This window comes from Equus asinus, chromosome 28, assembly GCF_041296235.1.
Source record: "Equus asinus isolate D_3611 breed Donkey chromosome 28, EquAss-T2T_v2, whole genome shotgun sequence".
NCBI classification, from domain to species: domain Eukaryota; kingdom Metazoa; phylum Chordata; class Mammalia; order Perissodactyla; family Equidae; genus Equus; species Equus asinus.
In genome coordinates, this window is record NC_091817.1 from 31,829,647 (window position 1) to 31,846,706 (window position 17,060).

General features: G+C 56.5%; 1 protein-coding gene across 2 annotated transcripts in view; it reads left to right on the forward strand.

The window, feature by feature from the left end:
* The first annotated feature begins 1,106 nt into the window (after positions 1-1,106).
* The window catches only part of CDH5 (cadherin 5), a 33,916-nt gene continuing 17,962 nt past the window's right edge, over positions 1,107-17,060 (forward strand). The window contains exons 1-2 of one of the 2 annotated variants that reach the window (XM_014854437.3): positions 1,107-1,264; positions 12,693-12,912. In XM_014854437.3, coding sequence (XP_014709923.1) covers positions 12,712-12,912 — 201 coding nt within the window. In that variant the 5' untranslated portion in view covers positions 1,107-1,264; positions 12,693-12,711. Of the gene's footprint in view, positions 1,265-11,136; positions 11,401-12,692; positions 12,913-17,060 lie in introns of those variants that run through there. The other variant, XM_070500288.1, reaches the window with a different exon arrangement.

The following is a 17,060-nucleotide window of genomic DNA, read 5'->3' on the forward strand; positions in this document are numbered from 1 at the left end:
TCTCTCCCCCCAAAAAAATATTCTTCCACGCACTCCCCATCTCCATTCCAGTGTCCGCTGACGTCCTGAGCGCCCTGGGCAAGCCCTCTCCCGCTCAGGTCTCTGCTCAGCTGCATGATGGAACAAGATCGGGACTTCCCGACCATTCATCCACCCCCGGAAAAACAGGGGCAACTAGTCAAAGGACGGATTCCCCCAGCCTGCCCTGGGAGATTCCAAATCAGCTGCCCTGGGTGGGGCCCCGGGGTCGGCAATTTGTAAAAGTTCCTCCTAACTCTCAAATTAACGGAAACTGAGCCCCTCCCCCCAGCTTCTTGGTTCTGACGGCTTCCGATCCGGCCTTCGGCTTCACCACCTTCCACGCCCCTCTTCGACTCTAGATGATCACAGCAGCCATTTGGGGTTCGGGCTACAATTATTCCCATTTTACAGATGAGGAAACTGAGGCTCGGGGGAGGACATGATGGGCCCACAGTCACATCAGAAGCAGAGCCAGGGCACTTGACGCTGCCTGCCGTTCCTAAACCCAACGACCCCCACAAACCCAGTCTGGTGCCTTAGAGCTGGAACCCATGCCCACGCCCACCGGAAAGTGGATCCGGCTCACAGAGCCAAGAGTGGCGGTCTGCGACCTGTCTCCCACCCACTCCACCTCTGAGGCCCCTGAAGCATCCCCTGCAAAGTCTGCCCCCACCTCACGTGCCATGGGGTCACCCGGGAGAATCTGGCTCTCAGCCCGGGCTGACCCAGGCTGGATTTCTGGCGCTGCTACGCCCCAGCCGGGTGGACACACAACCTAAACTTGCTGAGTCTGTGTCCCGAGCTATAAAATGGACGTGAAGACACCTGCCCTCGGGGTTACAAGGAGGGTGAACTAAGGCCCTAGGCAGGTGCTGGGCTCGGAGGCCCAGAGCTGAGGCCCGGGGTTGGGGTCCCAGTTGAGCATCCCAGGCTGGGGCAGGGCTAGGCCTCCATGGGGTCAGCCCGGCTGGGCCGAGGTGGCCGCCCACCACGGGGCCTGCCTGTCTGCGGCCAGCCAGGCCTTCACAAAGGAACAATAACAGGAAGCCATCCTGGGGGAAATGGGCCGGGGCCAGCTGGAAAACCTGAAGGGGCGGCGGCCAGGCCTCCCTTGCAGGCCGGGTGTGGCTCCCCTCGAGAGGTTGTTGGCCGCTGAGCTCTGCAGAGCTCCCCAGCGTGCTCGGCCCCGGAGAGACGGACAGACAGACGGACAAACGGAGACACCTCTCAGCCAACGGGCACGGTGAGTGAGGGCTCCCCGCACCGCGCGCTACCCCAGACCCATCGCCCCAAGACCAGAGGGTCCTCAGCTTCTGCATCTTAGAATGGTCGTCGTTGGGGTCCCAGGAAGAGCCACTCCTTGGGGCAGACTGGGTCTCCTCCTGGCTCAGAGCAGGGCTGGGAAGGGCCACCCGTGGTCACGAACAGGTGTTCTCAGGGCTGAGGGAGGGCGTGAGGGCTCAGCTCTCCCACATCTAGACTCCGCAACTCGATGTGACTTGAGGGCCCACAGGCTTCCACTGGTGCCAGGCTCAGAGAAGGTAGGATTCTGCCCAAGTTACCCAGCACACCACCCACAGGGGACTGACACCCAGACCTAGCCCCCCCTCAGTGCCCCTTCCCCCACAGGAAAGGATCAACCAAGGCCTGGCATCAGGCCCTCCCCAGGGATTGGGAGAGAAGCCCAGGAAGGGGAGCTCTGAGCCTCGGGCCCTCACTACCAGCCAGCGCCCCCACTTCTGGAGTAGCAAGCTGAGGCATAACTCCAGGCACTAGAGGTCCTGCCTATGGGAATCCCTTCCCCACCCTGCCCAGCCCCAGATGCTGTGGGGGCTGGTCCCCAGCTGTGGGAGCTGCGGGCAGGAAAGCGGCCCACCCATCCCCCCAACACCCAGATAACCGAAGGCTGGGCCCAAGGGACCCGGCGACCCTCATATTTTAGGGAAATCACCCCAAAGAATCTTGAAGGCAGGCAGCGCGGGGTGAGAGCCCAGCCTGGAGACAGTGGTCCTGGGCGCAGATCCCAGCTGTACCACTCACTTCCTGTGTGACTTTGGGAAAACTGCCCAACGTCTCTGAACCTCAGTTTGCTTGTCTGAACAGTGGAGACAGCGATTCTTTCTGCGGTTCCTCATGGGAACAGGAGATGATGCGCACAGAAGCCTCTCAAGGAACGGGGCTCATTATGTTCTCCTACTAACAACCCCATGAGTGAGCCCATCCTTTCCCCCCTCTCCATGGAGGCCACCGAGCTCCGGAGACGTTAGAGCTGGAGTGGGGACTGGAACTGGAGCTCGCGCCCGCAGCCCCGGCTCCTTCCAGCACCACGCAGCTCTCCCCGTCTCAGCTTTCTCGTCTGTGAAATGGAGGAAACGGTCTTTTCAGGAGTCAGTTGAAAGAAGCAATATACACACCTGGCGCCAGGAACAGCTCATAGTAGGGGAACCTTCAAGAAATCACTGCTCAATTTATTTGCTGCCCCAGAGCTGACTGTGGCTGTGAATGTCAGAACGGTTTTGAGCCCTGAGGGAGGCCAGTCCCCAGCTAGTGAAAGGGATGGGGTGCAAGGGACGGGCTGTTGACTCAGCTCTTCCTCCAGTAAGCACCCTGGGCAGCTACTCTGCAACAAGCACTATGCTCATTCTCTACCCGCCTCCCCCGCCCCCACCATGGACCTTTCTGCCGTGGGTGGTGGGCAGCTAGGATCCTGACATGGGAGAAGGGCATTGCAGGGGAGACAGGAGGCCTGGGCGGCTCGGAGGTTTTGGGGAGGCTGCAGCCGGAGGGGTTTTCAGAGCAAGGAGCACCCGGAGGGCGAGGGATGCTGCAGGCCCTGAGGGCCAGGCCTGGAGCTCTGGTTCATCTCCAGGCGATGGGGACCAGTGGGGCTGTCCCCTGTCTAGCCTGAGTCCAGCCATCTTTGAGCCCCACCTGGAGGGCAGCAGACCTCTAAGGGGCCCAGGAGCTGCTGAGCCCCAGGCAGCCGTGACAATTCCAGCTTACTGCGCCCTTGGCGCAGGGGACACGGCCACTGGCCTTGAAGAGGTTAAGCTGCCCGCCCTCAGCCTCGACCTGAGCGATTGTGCTGCTGAACAAGGGCCGGACGTGGGGGCAGGAAGCCGGGGGGCTGTGCTTATTTTCTCCCAAGGCTGGATGACTCACGGCTCTGCCACTGCCTCGGGGACACAAGGTGGACACAGTGGCCACCAGCTCAGGAAAAATCTTGGGCCCCTTGCCCATGTGGACCCATCCCTGCTACATCTGTCCCCACTCTGCACCCCCACAGTAGCCTTGAAGCCACTCAAAGAATTCCCATTTGACAGATGGGACACAGAGGCTGAGAGAGGCTGAGCAGCCAGTCCAAGGTCACACAGTTAGTAGGAGGTGGAAGCAGGATATGGGTGAGGCCAGCCCCTCTGACCCCACAGCCCCCACCACACTCCATAGCGAAGATCGGAGAGGGGATAAGTAGAGGAGGATTGAACCTGACAGTTCAAGCCACAGAAGAGGCACCAGGACAAGCCAGGAGCCCAGTGACCCTGGGGAAGGAATGTTCTAGGAGACAAGTCTTGCCCTCAGGAGCTTGGCATCTGGCTGGAGAGGTGCTGAAAAGCCCATCCTTGGACCACCAGATCCAAGCTGATGCTGGGTGGAAAAATCATGGAAGGCTTCCTGGAGGAAGAGCAGAAGCCCCAGAGGATGCTGGGAGGTCTTGAGTAGCCCCTCTGCTCTCTGAGCCTCAGTCTTCTCAGCTCTCCAGGGCAGGAAACGGGCCTCATTCAGGGACCTCCAGATTGACTGTCTTGGGCCACAGCGTAACAGTCAGATCCTGGCGGGTGCAGATACGAGGAGGAGGAGGAAGCAGGGCCCATGGGGCCAGGCCAGGCAGGCGGTGAATGAGATTTCCTTCTGGAAAGGAAGAGAGGAGAGCAGGAGGTGGGCCCAGGACAGAACCAGGAAATGAGGTCAGGTGTGAGGCGGCTAGTCGAGCCCACAGCCACCAGGCTGACAGGGGTGAGTAGATGTGGGTCGAGACACCCGCATACTTACTGAGCACCTAGTGTGTGTCAGGCTTCACCCCTATGATCTCACTTAATCCTTCTGACTAGGAAGGCAGCTACCATTGATGAGGAAGCTGGGGCTCAGAGAGGGCAAGGGACAGGCCTAAGGCCACACAGCTCCTATGCAGCTGGGCAGGTCCAAACAGGCAGGTGTGTGGGGTTCATTCTGTTGTCCCCCTGCCTGCCTCATAGCCTCTGGCAGAGTCAGGAAACCCAGGGGAGGCTGGAAAAGTCCAGGGTGGTGTTCTCTCCTTGAACTCAGAGTTGCCCTAGTAAGAGACAGGGGAACAGACTGGATGATCCTAGAGCCCAGAGACCCCAACACAGCACACATTTGTTTCAAATCACAGCCCATTCGCTCCATTTTGCCAGCCCTACCCTCCGAGGCCCCTGGCACAGGGTAGGTGTGTGTTCATCGGGGACCTGTAAGAAGGGTAATCTTGTCCTCAAAGGACAAAATCCTAATGGTGGTGTGTCTGACAACGGGACAGGCCATTAGAGATGCTATTGGGGACAAGGACAAGCTTCTCTGAGTTATTCCAACTATTGTACCTGCTCTGACCCCCCACGGGGTTGTCTGCAAATATGCAGATTTGTTTTCAATCCTGTGAGTGAGGAGGGAAGCAGCAACAAGACCGGAGCTGGAGACGGTGGCCGGCTGACAGGCAGCAGTGGGGACCCTGACACCTCAAGTCAGGGGCCTCGAGTTCATGAGCTGGATGCTGGGCAGACCCAGAACCTGCCTGGTCACATGTGCTCGGGCCAGGGACAGAGCCGGCCCAGGGGCAGGTGTCAATCAGAAGGCCTCGTGGGGGCGGCGGCCTGGGGCTTGAAAAGAAGTAGGGCGTTCACTCAGGGGACACAGCAAGGAAGGGTATTCTGGGCAGAGGGAACAGCCTGTGCAAAAAGCCTGCTGGAGAGAAGAAGAGCACTGTGTGTTCCAGAAACGCCTAGTTCTCCTCGTCGCTGGAAGGGGCATGGAGATGGGGCTGAGGAGAGCCGGAAGGGTGGGGCAGGGACACACCGTGCTGGGCTGTCCGTGCTGGCTCAGGAGCTAGACTTCGTCCTGCAGGGTGGGGAGCCAGGGAGGAAGGTCAGCAGGGGGACAGTGTGGTCAGCTCTAGGGGGAGTCGAGATAGGGAGGCTGTTGGCAGAACCCCGAGGGGAGAGCATGAGGTCTGGGACTCACAGGAGCAGGTCCCAGGACTGAACTGAGCCGCGAACCAGGAGAAAGCCCCAAGGGGCCAGCTCGGAGCTGCCCAGCCCCACCCCCAACACACCCCAACCCCGAGGCTCCCAGGGCCTCACCCTTCGTCCTCCCGGTGCTCGTGGCTGCCAAGGCCCAGCTGTAAATGCCATGGATCACGCAGACAAGTGGGGGGTCCCTGAAGGAGTCTGGGGACCACTGGCTCCAACCTGTCCTAGACTGAGGCTGAGGGGGTGGAGGCAGTGGGCATGGCTGCCCGGGGCCTCACAGGCAGTGGGGGTCCCAGTGCCCCCACCCCCAGCAGGCACACCTCCTGCATGTTCTGGGCCTCTCCTCCCACCACCCGGCCCCTAATCCCTGACCCAGGGCCTCTGGGATGGAGTCCAGAGCCTGCGGGAAGCTGGGCTGGGACAGAGCGTCCAGTCTGCCCTCTGAGGCTCTGCCTGGGGTGGGCTCCGCTGCCAGAGCCCGTCCCGCTGACACGGGGTGCTGGGCAGGAGCAGAGGGGCCACCCGCGGAGCAGAGACTCTTCAGGAACTGGCGTGGGCATTTGGCGGTGTTGTGTGTCCTAACCTGGAGTCCTCCTCTACCCACCCCCAAAGGCCCCCTGGGCCTGCTCAATAACCCCCCAAACCCAGATTTAGCCCCTGAAACCTCAGACTTGAGCAGGGATCTGCCCAGGGAGGGGTAGGGGGCAGGACCAGCCCAGGGGATTTGCCGGGCTGCCCCACTGAGCCGCTCCCAGCGGGGTCCAGGCTTCCCAGGGGCAACTTAGCCACAAACGGAGCAGCTCGAGCCCCTCCCTTCCCTCGGCTCCCTCTGTGCCCCCAGCCCCTCCTTTTAAGGAGCACGGAGCTGAGCGCAGCCCCTTGAAGGTCAAACCCCAGTGACAGAGGGGACCACAAAGAGAAAGGGAGCAAAGAGAGTTCGCTGATGCTCCACAGCAGGTCAGAGAGAGGCGGACTCAGGCCTGGCCCGAGACCCTCACACCCATCCGGGCCCTCCTGTCTCAGCCCTCCCGTCTCGGCCCTGTTACCGCTTCCTCTACTCCTCCATCAAAGTGAGCATCATAATTTGAAACCGTGGGGTTTTTATCAAGTGGTTAGTGTCCCTCTCTCCCACGGGGGTGCAGCCCACGTGTAGTTTGGTGTCTGGCACATAGTAGGTGCTGGATACATGTTTGTTGAGTGACTATGTAACCCCAGGGCTCTAGAAAGGGCTTCAGAGAAGTGGTGACCAAATGACCTAAATCCAGGCAGAAGAGAGAGAAGGGCAAGTGCAAGACCAGGAGGCTGTGACCCAGCGTGGCGGGGCTTAGTGTCCTTCAAGCGGGGGCTCCTCCTGGAGGCTCCCCAAGCACCTTGAGACCCAGACGGGCAACTGGAGAGCAGCAGTCAGAGGCATAGGCCCCACCATTGGCTGGGCCTTCGGAGCCACCCCTCAGTCCTCAGGCCTGGCCCAGGCATCTAGGTTCTGACCTCAGTGGTCCCAACCAGTGTGGACACAGCCCTGGACCCAGGAGCTCTGCGAGGCCCTGAGCTCCCATCCTGGCCTGGTGGAGCCCAGCGCTCCCTGGGGTCTCTGAGCCTCCTCCCCCTTCTCCTGGGCTCCCTGCCCGTTCACCAGGGGCTTTGGGCCACATACTCTCTCCTCTCATTTTGGTCCCCCTGGACCTTCCCAGACTGACCCCAGAAGTCCCGCCCTCATCCAAGAGTCCATTTGGAGCTGCCCCCAAAAGCCTAATACAGCTGCAAGGATGGGGCATCCTCAGAGATCCCGGATCACAGGGACTCAGGCTGGCACCTGGCCTCTGGGTGCCCGGCACGCACATCAGAGCTGCCTGGCGAGTTCCCTATCCTCCCATGGCTGTTGTGGGGCAAGTTCCCAGGGCTGCTTCGCTGGGATCTTCTGGGCACAAAACCCTTTCTAAAACCCTCAGCCCCTCTGCCGTCTGTCGTGCCCCAGATCCACCGAGCAGCGGCCTCATCTCTCCCAAAACTTGGTGAGAGAAACCAAGAGCTGTGACTCCTGTTTGTAGGAAGGCAAAGGGCTAAAATAGTCTGAACCCAGCCGTGGCTCTGACCACACACTTTGTGCGGAGGGCCGGGGGGAGGGGCCCACCTCCAGAGGTGCAGCCAAGGGAAATTCTGTTTCCAGCTGCGGGTACAGCCCGCCAACGTCCTCTCCATCAGCTGCAGGAGAAGAAATAATTATTGGAAGAAACCCTTCCCCTTGGCCCCCATTTTGGTGGCCAGATTTCTAATGCAAAAGGCAAAAGACACAAATAAATGTGGCTTTTCAGTTGGAAGAGTCCCTCTGGCCCCTCTGAGATGGGTATAGAAGGAGCCCAGGATTTAGAACAAGGTAGACGTGGGTGAGAGTTCCAGATCTACCACTTACGAGTTGTTTGTCTCTGAGCCTCAGTTTCTCCCTCCGTGAAATGGGGATGGTAACCCCCACGTCCTGGGGATAGTGTGAAAACTGAAGGAGATGGTATCTATGAAAGCTAAGCATGGAGAACAGTTGGTTATTATTATTACACGTGAATGTCACCACAGAGGTAGAGAGAGGGTGGCGTGATGGGAAAAGCACTATTTGGGGTGAAAGGCAGCCTAACTAGAAATCCTGGTTTGGCTCCTCCCCCTACCGCTGTGTGACCCAGGATGACTTACTCCACCTCTCTGAGCCTCAGCTGCAAAATGGGATTATTGACAACTACGTAGAAGGATGCAAGCTTTAAATGAGATAACGTGTGCCGCTGATGAGGGACTCAGGAATCTCAGCCCCCCTCCACCGTCCCAGGCAAGAAAGGGCTGTCCGGGGAGGGCACTCAAGGGTCCCACACAGGGGTGAAGACAGGATTATGTGATCCTTATCTCCCAAAGGCCCCCATCTCCAAGGTCCCACCTCTCCAGTAACTGCTCACTGAGAAGGAGCTGAGCACACAGACCTCTCCCCTGACCCCAGCAAGTGACACACTGGTGATACGGGCGCAAGTGGGAGCCAGCGCCAGTCCAGTCAGAAGGCGGGAGCTTGACGATGCCCCATGTATGCCAAGGGATCTCTCTCCAGGGCTCACAGCAGGGCTGCTGCTGGACAGGGAATAGAATCCAAGGGGCTTTTCTGCACATTCAGAGAACACTTCGCATTCGGGGCCATTCAAAGCCCACCGAGGGGTCAGTGTCCCCTGTGAGCCATGTGGCTGTGGCCTGTGATGTGGCCTCTGCTTTATTTCAGTCCAGTGTGGTTATTCGTTCCTTTGGCTGATGGCTGCTGTCAGCCCTGGGACCACTAGCCCATCCAAGCAGGCCCCAGCAGAGAGGAAGCCGTGCACCTGTTCGCTGTATCAGACGTGGTCCCACCAGCAAACAGAAGTTACCCCAGGGGTTCAAATGCAGAGACTTTATGAAGAGAATACTTACAGAGCTCTGCGCTTGGGTGAGGGTACAAAGGGGATGTCGAGGTATGCAGCAGACACCAGCAACAGTGGGAAGCTGTCACCACCCCAGGGACAAAGGGGAGGGCAGGGTGTTTCCAGAACCCAGAGAGGGACAGAACCATGGAGGGGCGGCCCAGTAGGAGCTATCATCACGGAGAGATGCAGCCACAGCAAGAAATACGAACCAGAGTAGAGAGCAGCAGGGAAGAAATACCCCACTTCTCACCTCCCATCCTCAGAGCTCCTGCTGGAGCCCCTGCTGGCCAAGCACCAGAAATCAGGGCCAGAGGCCAGGGGTCAGCCCCACGACACAGAACAGAGGTCAGGGGTCAGCCCCCCGACACAGAGCAGAGGCCAGGGGAGGTGCGGGGGGAGTGGGACTGGCAGGGTGGGGACGAGCGCATCCTCCAACCAAATGATTGGATGTTTACGAACAAGAATGGTGAAGTGACTCCCCAGTGGAGCAGAACCAGAGTGTCAGCGAGGCTTCGTACGCGTTTGGCATCATTGTTAGCTTTTTGGCCATGTTAACAAATACTTTTTAATTAGGGCTTGAGAACAACCCTGAAAGGAAGACACCAGTGTTCCCATTGTACAGATGATGTAACTGAGGCTCAGAGAGGTAAAGTGGCCCGGGCGCCGTCAAGCAACGACAGAGCAGTGCATCTGAGGTTCTGGAAACCATGGAGCCTGCCAGCACAACCGTCCCCCTGCACTGTGTGAGCCCAAAGAGGGAAGATCCCCTGGGACTTGTGGCTGGGCCTTGGGGAGTAGGGAAGATGCAGACACTGCAAGATGGAAAGACATTCTCTAGGAAGGAAAGGAAGCTGTGACTTGAGCCCAGCAGTGGGACATGGGTATCAACCCTGGGACCGGTCCCAAGCTGGGCCATAGTGGAGGATGCCCAGGGATGCACAGGGCTGGGAGGCGGGGACCAGGGTCGGCTCCCCAGAGGAGGACCTTTGGGCTTAACTCTGAAGGACAAGTTCACCAGACAGAGAAAGAGGGAAGATTCTGGGGGACTGTCCTGGGCCACTTCTCCTCTCCAGCTACCTGCTCTCCTTAGTGTCACAGTTTAAGCATCAAACACACAGCGACCGTGTGCAAGCTACTCCAGCCCTGCTTTCTCCTCCAGACTCTGGGCCGGGTCTCCAGAAGCTGCTGGCCGTGGCTACAGAGACGTTTAATAGGCCACTGCCACCTGATCCAGGTCACACACATCTTCTGGTTTTCTCCCCATCAAACACGCCACTCGCCCTAGTCTTCCTGCTGCCCCCAACTGCTCAGGCCAAAGACTGGGGAGCCATCCTTGATTCCTTTCCATCTCTCACCCCCACATCCCCTCACCAGCAAGTCCCGTTAACTGTTCCTCGAAAACATAGCCCACGGCCCTCCCCTCCAAAACCTGGTCTGGGCCACCATTAGAACGTATCCACAGGTTCCAGGACGAGGGCATCTTTGGGGGCCATCACCCAGCCTGCCACACTGACCTGATCACCTCTTCTTGTGCCCCACCCCCGGTTGCTCCTTTCTGTCTGACTCACCTTCTTTTGGTTCTTCAAACACACTAACCATTTTCCACCTCAGGGCCTTTGCACTGGCTGGTCCTTCTGCCTGGAATTCCCTTCCTTCCCTTGGCATTCTCGGGGCTGACACTCAGATGTTGGCTTAAGTGTCGTCTCTCCGAGAGGCCTGTCCTGGCCTTGAAGTCTCGGCCAGCTGCCCCCTCACTCTCTGTTGCATCCCCCATTGCAATTCCCTGATCACTAGCTTATGTTCTTCCTCATTTACTAATTTCCCTGGTGTTTCCACTCCAGCGTGCACTCCCTGAGGGCAGGCCGCATCCGGCTCCATGGTATACAGTAGGCGCTCAATACCCATCAGCTGAGTGCCTGGGCTCTCCCTCTGTCCTGTCTGGAGGCCTGAGAACTCTCTCTCTCAGGCCTCAGTTTCACTTCTGTTTGTTTTCCTTTTTCATTTTTGAATCACTTCTCACTTGAGGGAGGAAGAAAGAACCAACACTTGCAGTTCCTTTCTAGGCAAAGAAGGAAACGACCCACCGGGCCCGGGCCCAGCAAGGCTGCGGAGGGGTCACACCTGCCTCCTCCCCAGAGTCAGGACCAGCTTCCTGGCCAGGGCTCCCGGCCTCCCCAGGCCTTTGTTCGCAGGCTTCCTCCTGCCCGCAATGGCCGCCCTTTCCACATCCTACCTCGAGGGGCGCCAGGTCTCTCCTAGTTCCCCCGCCTCATTTATGACTGAGAAACTGAGGCCCGGAGCCTCCCCCCGGCACACGGCACATGCGTCCTGGGGCCTCCTCAACACCCTGCCCCACCCCAACCCTGGAAGCCAACTTCCTCCTGGCCAACTGCAGGGGCCACTGGGTAGGGGCCTTAGATGCTAAGATCAGCAGACGCAGAGGCCAGGCTGGCCCGGCACAGACATTCTTGGCCCTTGTTGAGACAGCCCGGCACCAGTGTCTCAGAAGAAATGTTACTAGAGTTTAGGAACCTCCTGTGACGGGCAGAGTCCAGCCTCTCCCTGGGTGGGGAGGCAGCCAGGAAGGAGGCCTCCCATCCAGCATCCAATAGGTCCTTGCCTCGCTCCAGGCAGAAGCCCTGGTTCCCACTTCCTCCCAACCACCTTCTTCCTCTGAACCATCCCAGGAGCCACAGGTCAGTGACACAGGGACCCAGCAAGGGTAGATGATGGGGTCAAGGCAGAGAGGGCACTGTGATAGCCAAGATCACAGCCTCCACCCGCCATGGGGCAGTGGGGAGAATCCTTCTTCTGAGAATTCAGGATGAAGCCAGGGCCCATCTCTGGATGAACCTCAGATCCTGGTCCAGGCAGGTCCCACGTCCTGAGGGCTGCCTTCAAGGGCGTGCAACCTGTGCCATCACACAGGGCCCTGTGCTTAAAGGCCCGCATGCTTGGTTTCCTGTCTTCTCTCTCCATCTTGAAATTCCTAAAAAATCTTTGAGCTAAAGGACCCGCGTTTCCATTTTGCACTGGGCCCTAGAGATTAAGGCAGTCCTGTGGGCCCGGCCTCAGTCCCGCACCGGGCCCCAGCCCTGGTCTTGGGCCAGGTCCTAAGCTGATCGTCTGCTGTGAGTTCCAGGTCTGGGGAGAGCCTGACCCTCTGGGTCAAGACATTTGGGTTTCCTAAGAGCCTTCTGAAGACAGCATCAAAGCCAAGGCTGCTGCAGGGGCTCTGGGGCTGGCCAGAGGGGCAGTGTTGTGCAGGAGAGCCTTTAAAGCCACCCCATCGCAGCTGCTGGGATGAGAGAGAGCAGTAGGGAAAAGCACAAACTTTGGGGCCAGCCAGACTCGGTTTAAATCCTCCCTCAGCTGCTTACAGTCTGAGTGATGTCAGAAATGTCACTAAACCTCTCTGTTCCTCAGCTCATCTGTAAAAGGAGGGTTACAACTACACCCACCTCGAGGGTTCCTGGGAGGATTCAATGAGATAACATATAACGTGCTTGGAATAGTGTCAGGCAAATAATACGTGCTCAGTGAATCTTAGCTCTGACACCCGGGCTCCATTCTCAGCCCCACCACTTGCTCCAATGTGAACTTTAACCTCCCTGTGCCTCAGTTTCCTCAGGTGTACAATGAGGGCAACCTGGGTGTCCAGTGCACAGGGCTTTGGGAGCTACCATCAGCATCAGCAGCCCTCTCCTCCAGGAATCCTTCCCAACGGCCCTCCTCTGGGCTCCCCTATTGCCTGTGCTGGCTGCCACACTAGCCCATGTGACACTTAAGTAGGCGTTGTCTCTGTGTGTGTCTTCCCCTCCCAGACTGGGAGCTCTCTGGGGCAGGAACTGAGTTGGCTCTGCAGTATCAGCAGAGAGTGAAGGATGAAGGCGTGAACACACAAGGAGAGTCCAGTTGTCCCTGGGAGCTGCTCACACCCCAGGGCAGTGACCACCATGCCTTGATGGTGCCTCCTGTCTTTCCCCAGGTCGGTGCCTCCCAGGAAGATGCAGATGCTCATGATGCTGCTCGCCGCCGTGGGTACCTGCCCAGGCCTGCTGGTGGCAGCTGCAGCAGGTGTTAACTCTGCCCAACTGGACACTCCCGGCATGCTGCCCACCCACCGGCGCCAGAAGAGAGACTGGATCTGGAATCAGATGCACATCGATGAAGAGAAAAACAGCTCGCTGCCTCATTATGTGGGCAAGGTAAGGCTCAGACCCCAGGGCAGGAGAGGCCTCTGCAGCAGGGGGCCCACAGTGATGGTGGTGGTGGTAACATGCTGATGGATACTGTGGTGGTTTTAGGGGTGGGGATGATGGTCGTGAGGGCGATGGTAATGGTGGTAGAGATGGTGGAGGTGGTATATGTGGTGGTGGTGGTGGTGACGGTGGTGATGATGGCAACGGTGAAAACAAAGGTGGTGGTGGTGGTGGTGACCACGTAGGTGATGGTGGTGGCAGTAATGTGGTGATGGTGAGGGCTATGGTTCATTTTCTCCCAGACCTTGGTCTGTGGACTAAACATTGCTGCTGGAATAGCTACCCCAGGCACAGGCTGAAGAGGCCAGCCTGGCCTGGGGTTTCAGGGCTTCGAGCAGAACCAGCCAAGGCTATCATTAAATTTTCCCATCTGAGAGGCCCAGAAGACCTGAGCAGCCTTCTACAAAATTGTGCTGGTGACAAAGTTAATCATCCAGGCCATGGTTTGCAAACCCCTGTCTAGGCCTTGGAATCTCCTCAAAAACCCCTTGCTCTCAGACTATCCCTCCCTGGTTCCCTGTCACCCCACACAACACCCTAGATTTTAGGACCCCCATTACAAGGTGCCTAAGCCAAGCCTGCCCTCCAGGGCAGTGCCCAAGGCTCCAGCCCTCACTTCCTCCCCCTTTAAAACTCATCCATCCCCAGGCAGCTTCCTAAAGCTTGGAACTGATCTGAGAGACTACTGATCGGTCTTACGGTGTCAAACTGTTGTTGATGTCAAAACCTTCCATTCTAATTCAAAGGAACGGCTCTAGTGGTGGGATTTCACACACAACGGCAGGTAGATGGACTAAGTATTTTGAGAGTTTTCAGTGAGAAGAAAAATTTCTCTCAAGTGTTTTAAAATCTCACCATGTCAGTTTCTTGGAACCTAAACATGGTGGGCTACAAGAAAGAATAGATCCATGTGCTGGTGAGAGGGAAGTATGGTGTCAAGCATGTGGCTGGGTTCTGGGAAGAAAGCAGCAGGCAAAGACACGGCCCCACCCTCGTGGAACTTGTGGTCTGAAATAGAGACTGGCAGAACCCGCCCACCACCTGGTTTTGTAAATAAAGTTTTATTGAAACAGAGCCATAGCCATTCACTTACAAATCGTCATGGTTGCTTTCATGCTCTAATGGCAGACTTGAGTAGTTGTGACGCAGAACATATGACCCAAAAAGTCAAAAATGTTTACTATCTGGCCCTTTACAGAAAGAGCTTGCCCACCCTTGTCTAGAAGAGCAGCAGATACCAAAGAATCTTACAGATGGTGGTGATGGGGGAGCCCTGTGGTCACAGAGAAACAGGCTGCAGAGGAACCTTTGATAGGGGAGGGTTCAGTCTGGCCTCAGCACCAGAAATGTCACGTCAGCTGGGGTGGGGCCAGCTGGGAAAGTCCACTCACGGCCCCACCTACAGTCAGCTGACTGTGCCCACGGGCTCCTCTGGCTCCCAAAATGGCTGGGAAATTTAAATCCTTCCGTATGGCCACTCAGAGGGGAAGACGCTTGCCCAGGGTCATACAGGGAGCCCAGGGCAGAGCCCTAGGTGAAGCGAGTCCTGACCCCCAAGGCAAATGTGAACTCTGTGTCATAGAGGAAAATGTCGTCAGCCCACTTACATCCTTCCCAACGGGATGACCGCGCCATGAATCAGCCTCTGAAGAGAACGGTCATCCCTAAGGAAAACCTGCAGGGTGAGTCAGGGAGAGGCAGCAGAAAGTGGGCGCCACCTGCATCACGTGCCGCCCTCAAACTTGGGGGGGGCTCGCCCACTGGCCTTCGAGCAGCAGGAAGAGCGTCAGCCATGCCGTCATCTACCATCAGGGTCCACTTGGCACCTGGTGGAGGGCAGGGAACAGAACAGCCACATGTAGTCCCCCCCCCCCCCGGGAAGAAACAAGGATGCTGTGAGAAGCAAGGACACGGCTCCGAGGATCAGCCCCTGGGTCCCAAAGACATACTCTGAGGGAAGGAAGTCCCTTGTTTATCGAGACCAGAGCCCAGAGCCTTTGTGTACAGATCTGGTGGGACAATGCGAGCCAGCCCTGAGCCGCCTTCCGAATCCACAAATGTGGGTCAGTACGGCTTTCGGCATTAAAACATCATGTCTAAATATGGTGATAATTTTAAAAAAGAGGGCTCCCAGAAACCCATACCTTAGTCTAATCATGAGAAAAATGTCAGACACATTCCAGTAGAGGGGCACCCTACAAAACACCTGACCAGTACTCCTCGAAACTGTCAAAATCATCAAAAACAGTGAAAGTCTGAGAAACTGTCACAGCCACGAGGAGCTTAAAGAAACACGACAACTAGATGTCATGTGGGATCCTGGATGGGATGGGAGAACAGAAAAAGGACATCAGATAAAAACTAAGGAAACCTGCATAATGCATTAGTTATAACATGATGCTAATAATAGGAGGACCTGGGAGCAGGATATGTGGGAATTCTCTGTACTATCTTCCCAATTTTTCTATAAATCCAAAACTGTTCTAAAATATAAAGTCTATTTAAGAAAAGTTGGAGGGAAGGAAAACAGAAACTTAAATGAAATGTTTTGGGTTTTTTTTTTTGGAACACTTTATTTGAAGATATTGAGAAAATATTATCAAAGTTGGTTAAGGGTGAGTCAAATGAAATCTTATACAGAATCGCAATAGACTAGATGGAAGCTGACTCACTCCCCTCCCTCCCCTGCCCACGTGGGTCTGAACACGCCCACCCAGGACCAGTCTGGAACCACCACCTCATCCTAACCCTGAGCAACAGGGCCCCGGACTGTCCCTCCTCCTTGAGCCCCCGCCGTCCCCCCAGGCCACAAGTTACAGAGCTGGTGCATCGCTTCTTGCCTCTTGTCCAGCTGTTCATCACTTGTCCCAGCCACTGGGCCTTGGGACCTCCTCTTGAGCCACACCGCAGCCCTGCTCCAGGATGCTTTACCACCTCCAGCTGCGGCCCCGCCTCTCCCCTCCCTGCCCACCCAAGGGGGAGGGTCCTCACTCCCTGTCTCCACTCCCTTGCCTTTTGGACTCTTCTCTACACCCTGTCATCTGACTTCTCACCCCAACACCCCTTGATGCTGCTCCCACCAAAGGCTCTGATGACTGCTCTGCCGCTAAAGCTGGGGACACTTTCTGGACCTCGTGGGGTTTCACCATACCCTTCTTGACTCTCCCTCTTCTGTCTTGAGACCCCACTCTCTCTAGGTTCTCCTCCAGCCTTTCTGATGTATCCTTCTTGACACCTTCACTCAAGACTCTTGTTCCATCTGACCCTTAAATGCTGCCCTTTCTCAGAATCTCAGCCTCTGTGGCTTCAAGCTCAGGCCTTGAGAGCAAGCACAGGGTCTGGACTCTCTCTGTGCTCCCAGCGTGGGGCCTGCCACCTTGTAAGCATCCTAGTTATATGTTTTTAATTGAATTAAACTTTTTTGTTTTTCCTGAGGAAGATTTTCCCTGTAACATCTGTTGCCAATCTTCCTCTATTTTGTATGTGGGCCACCGACACAGCATGGATGCTGACAGACGAGTGGTGTAGGTCTGCACCTGGGAACCAAACCCAGGCTGCCGAAGCGAAGCCCACCGAACTTAACCACTAGGCCACCAGGGCTGGCCCAAACTATATTTTTTGAACATTCTAACCGTCTATGAGAGTACCATTTTACATAAGTGAAATACGATTCTCTTATGTTCCTGATAGTCTCTAAGATTCTATAAATGAAATGTTCAGCAATTCTAACCTGTTAATATCTCTTAACATATGGATCTAGCATGAGTAATAACTGGCATTTATGGAAAGCCTGTGCAAATTGCTTTACACACATTATTTTCAAAATCTTGCTCCTTGGGACATGAATAGCATACGTTACAAAGAAAAAAGTTCCAGTGGTCTAGTAAGTAGGGGAAATCCTGAGTTAAACAAAGCTCATCGGATGTCTTTTCTGCAGGACTGTACACTGTAAGTCTCCAAGAAGAGAATATTTTAGGTACCATTCCAAAACTAAAGTGGCCGGGACCAGTGGTGTGCTGATAAATGACAACTGGCTCTCCAGGGGAAAAGGTCTTGATCTGTAGAATTTGCTCATTCCCCTGGTGTAAATATTC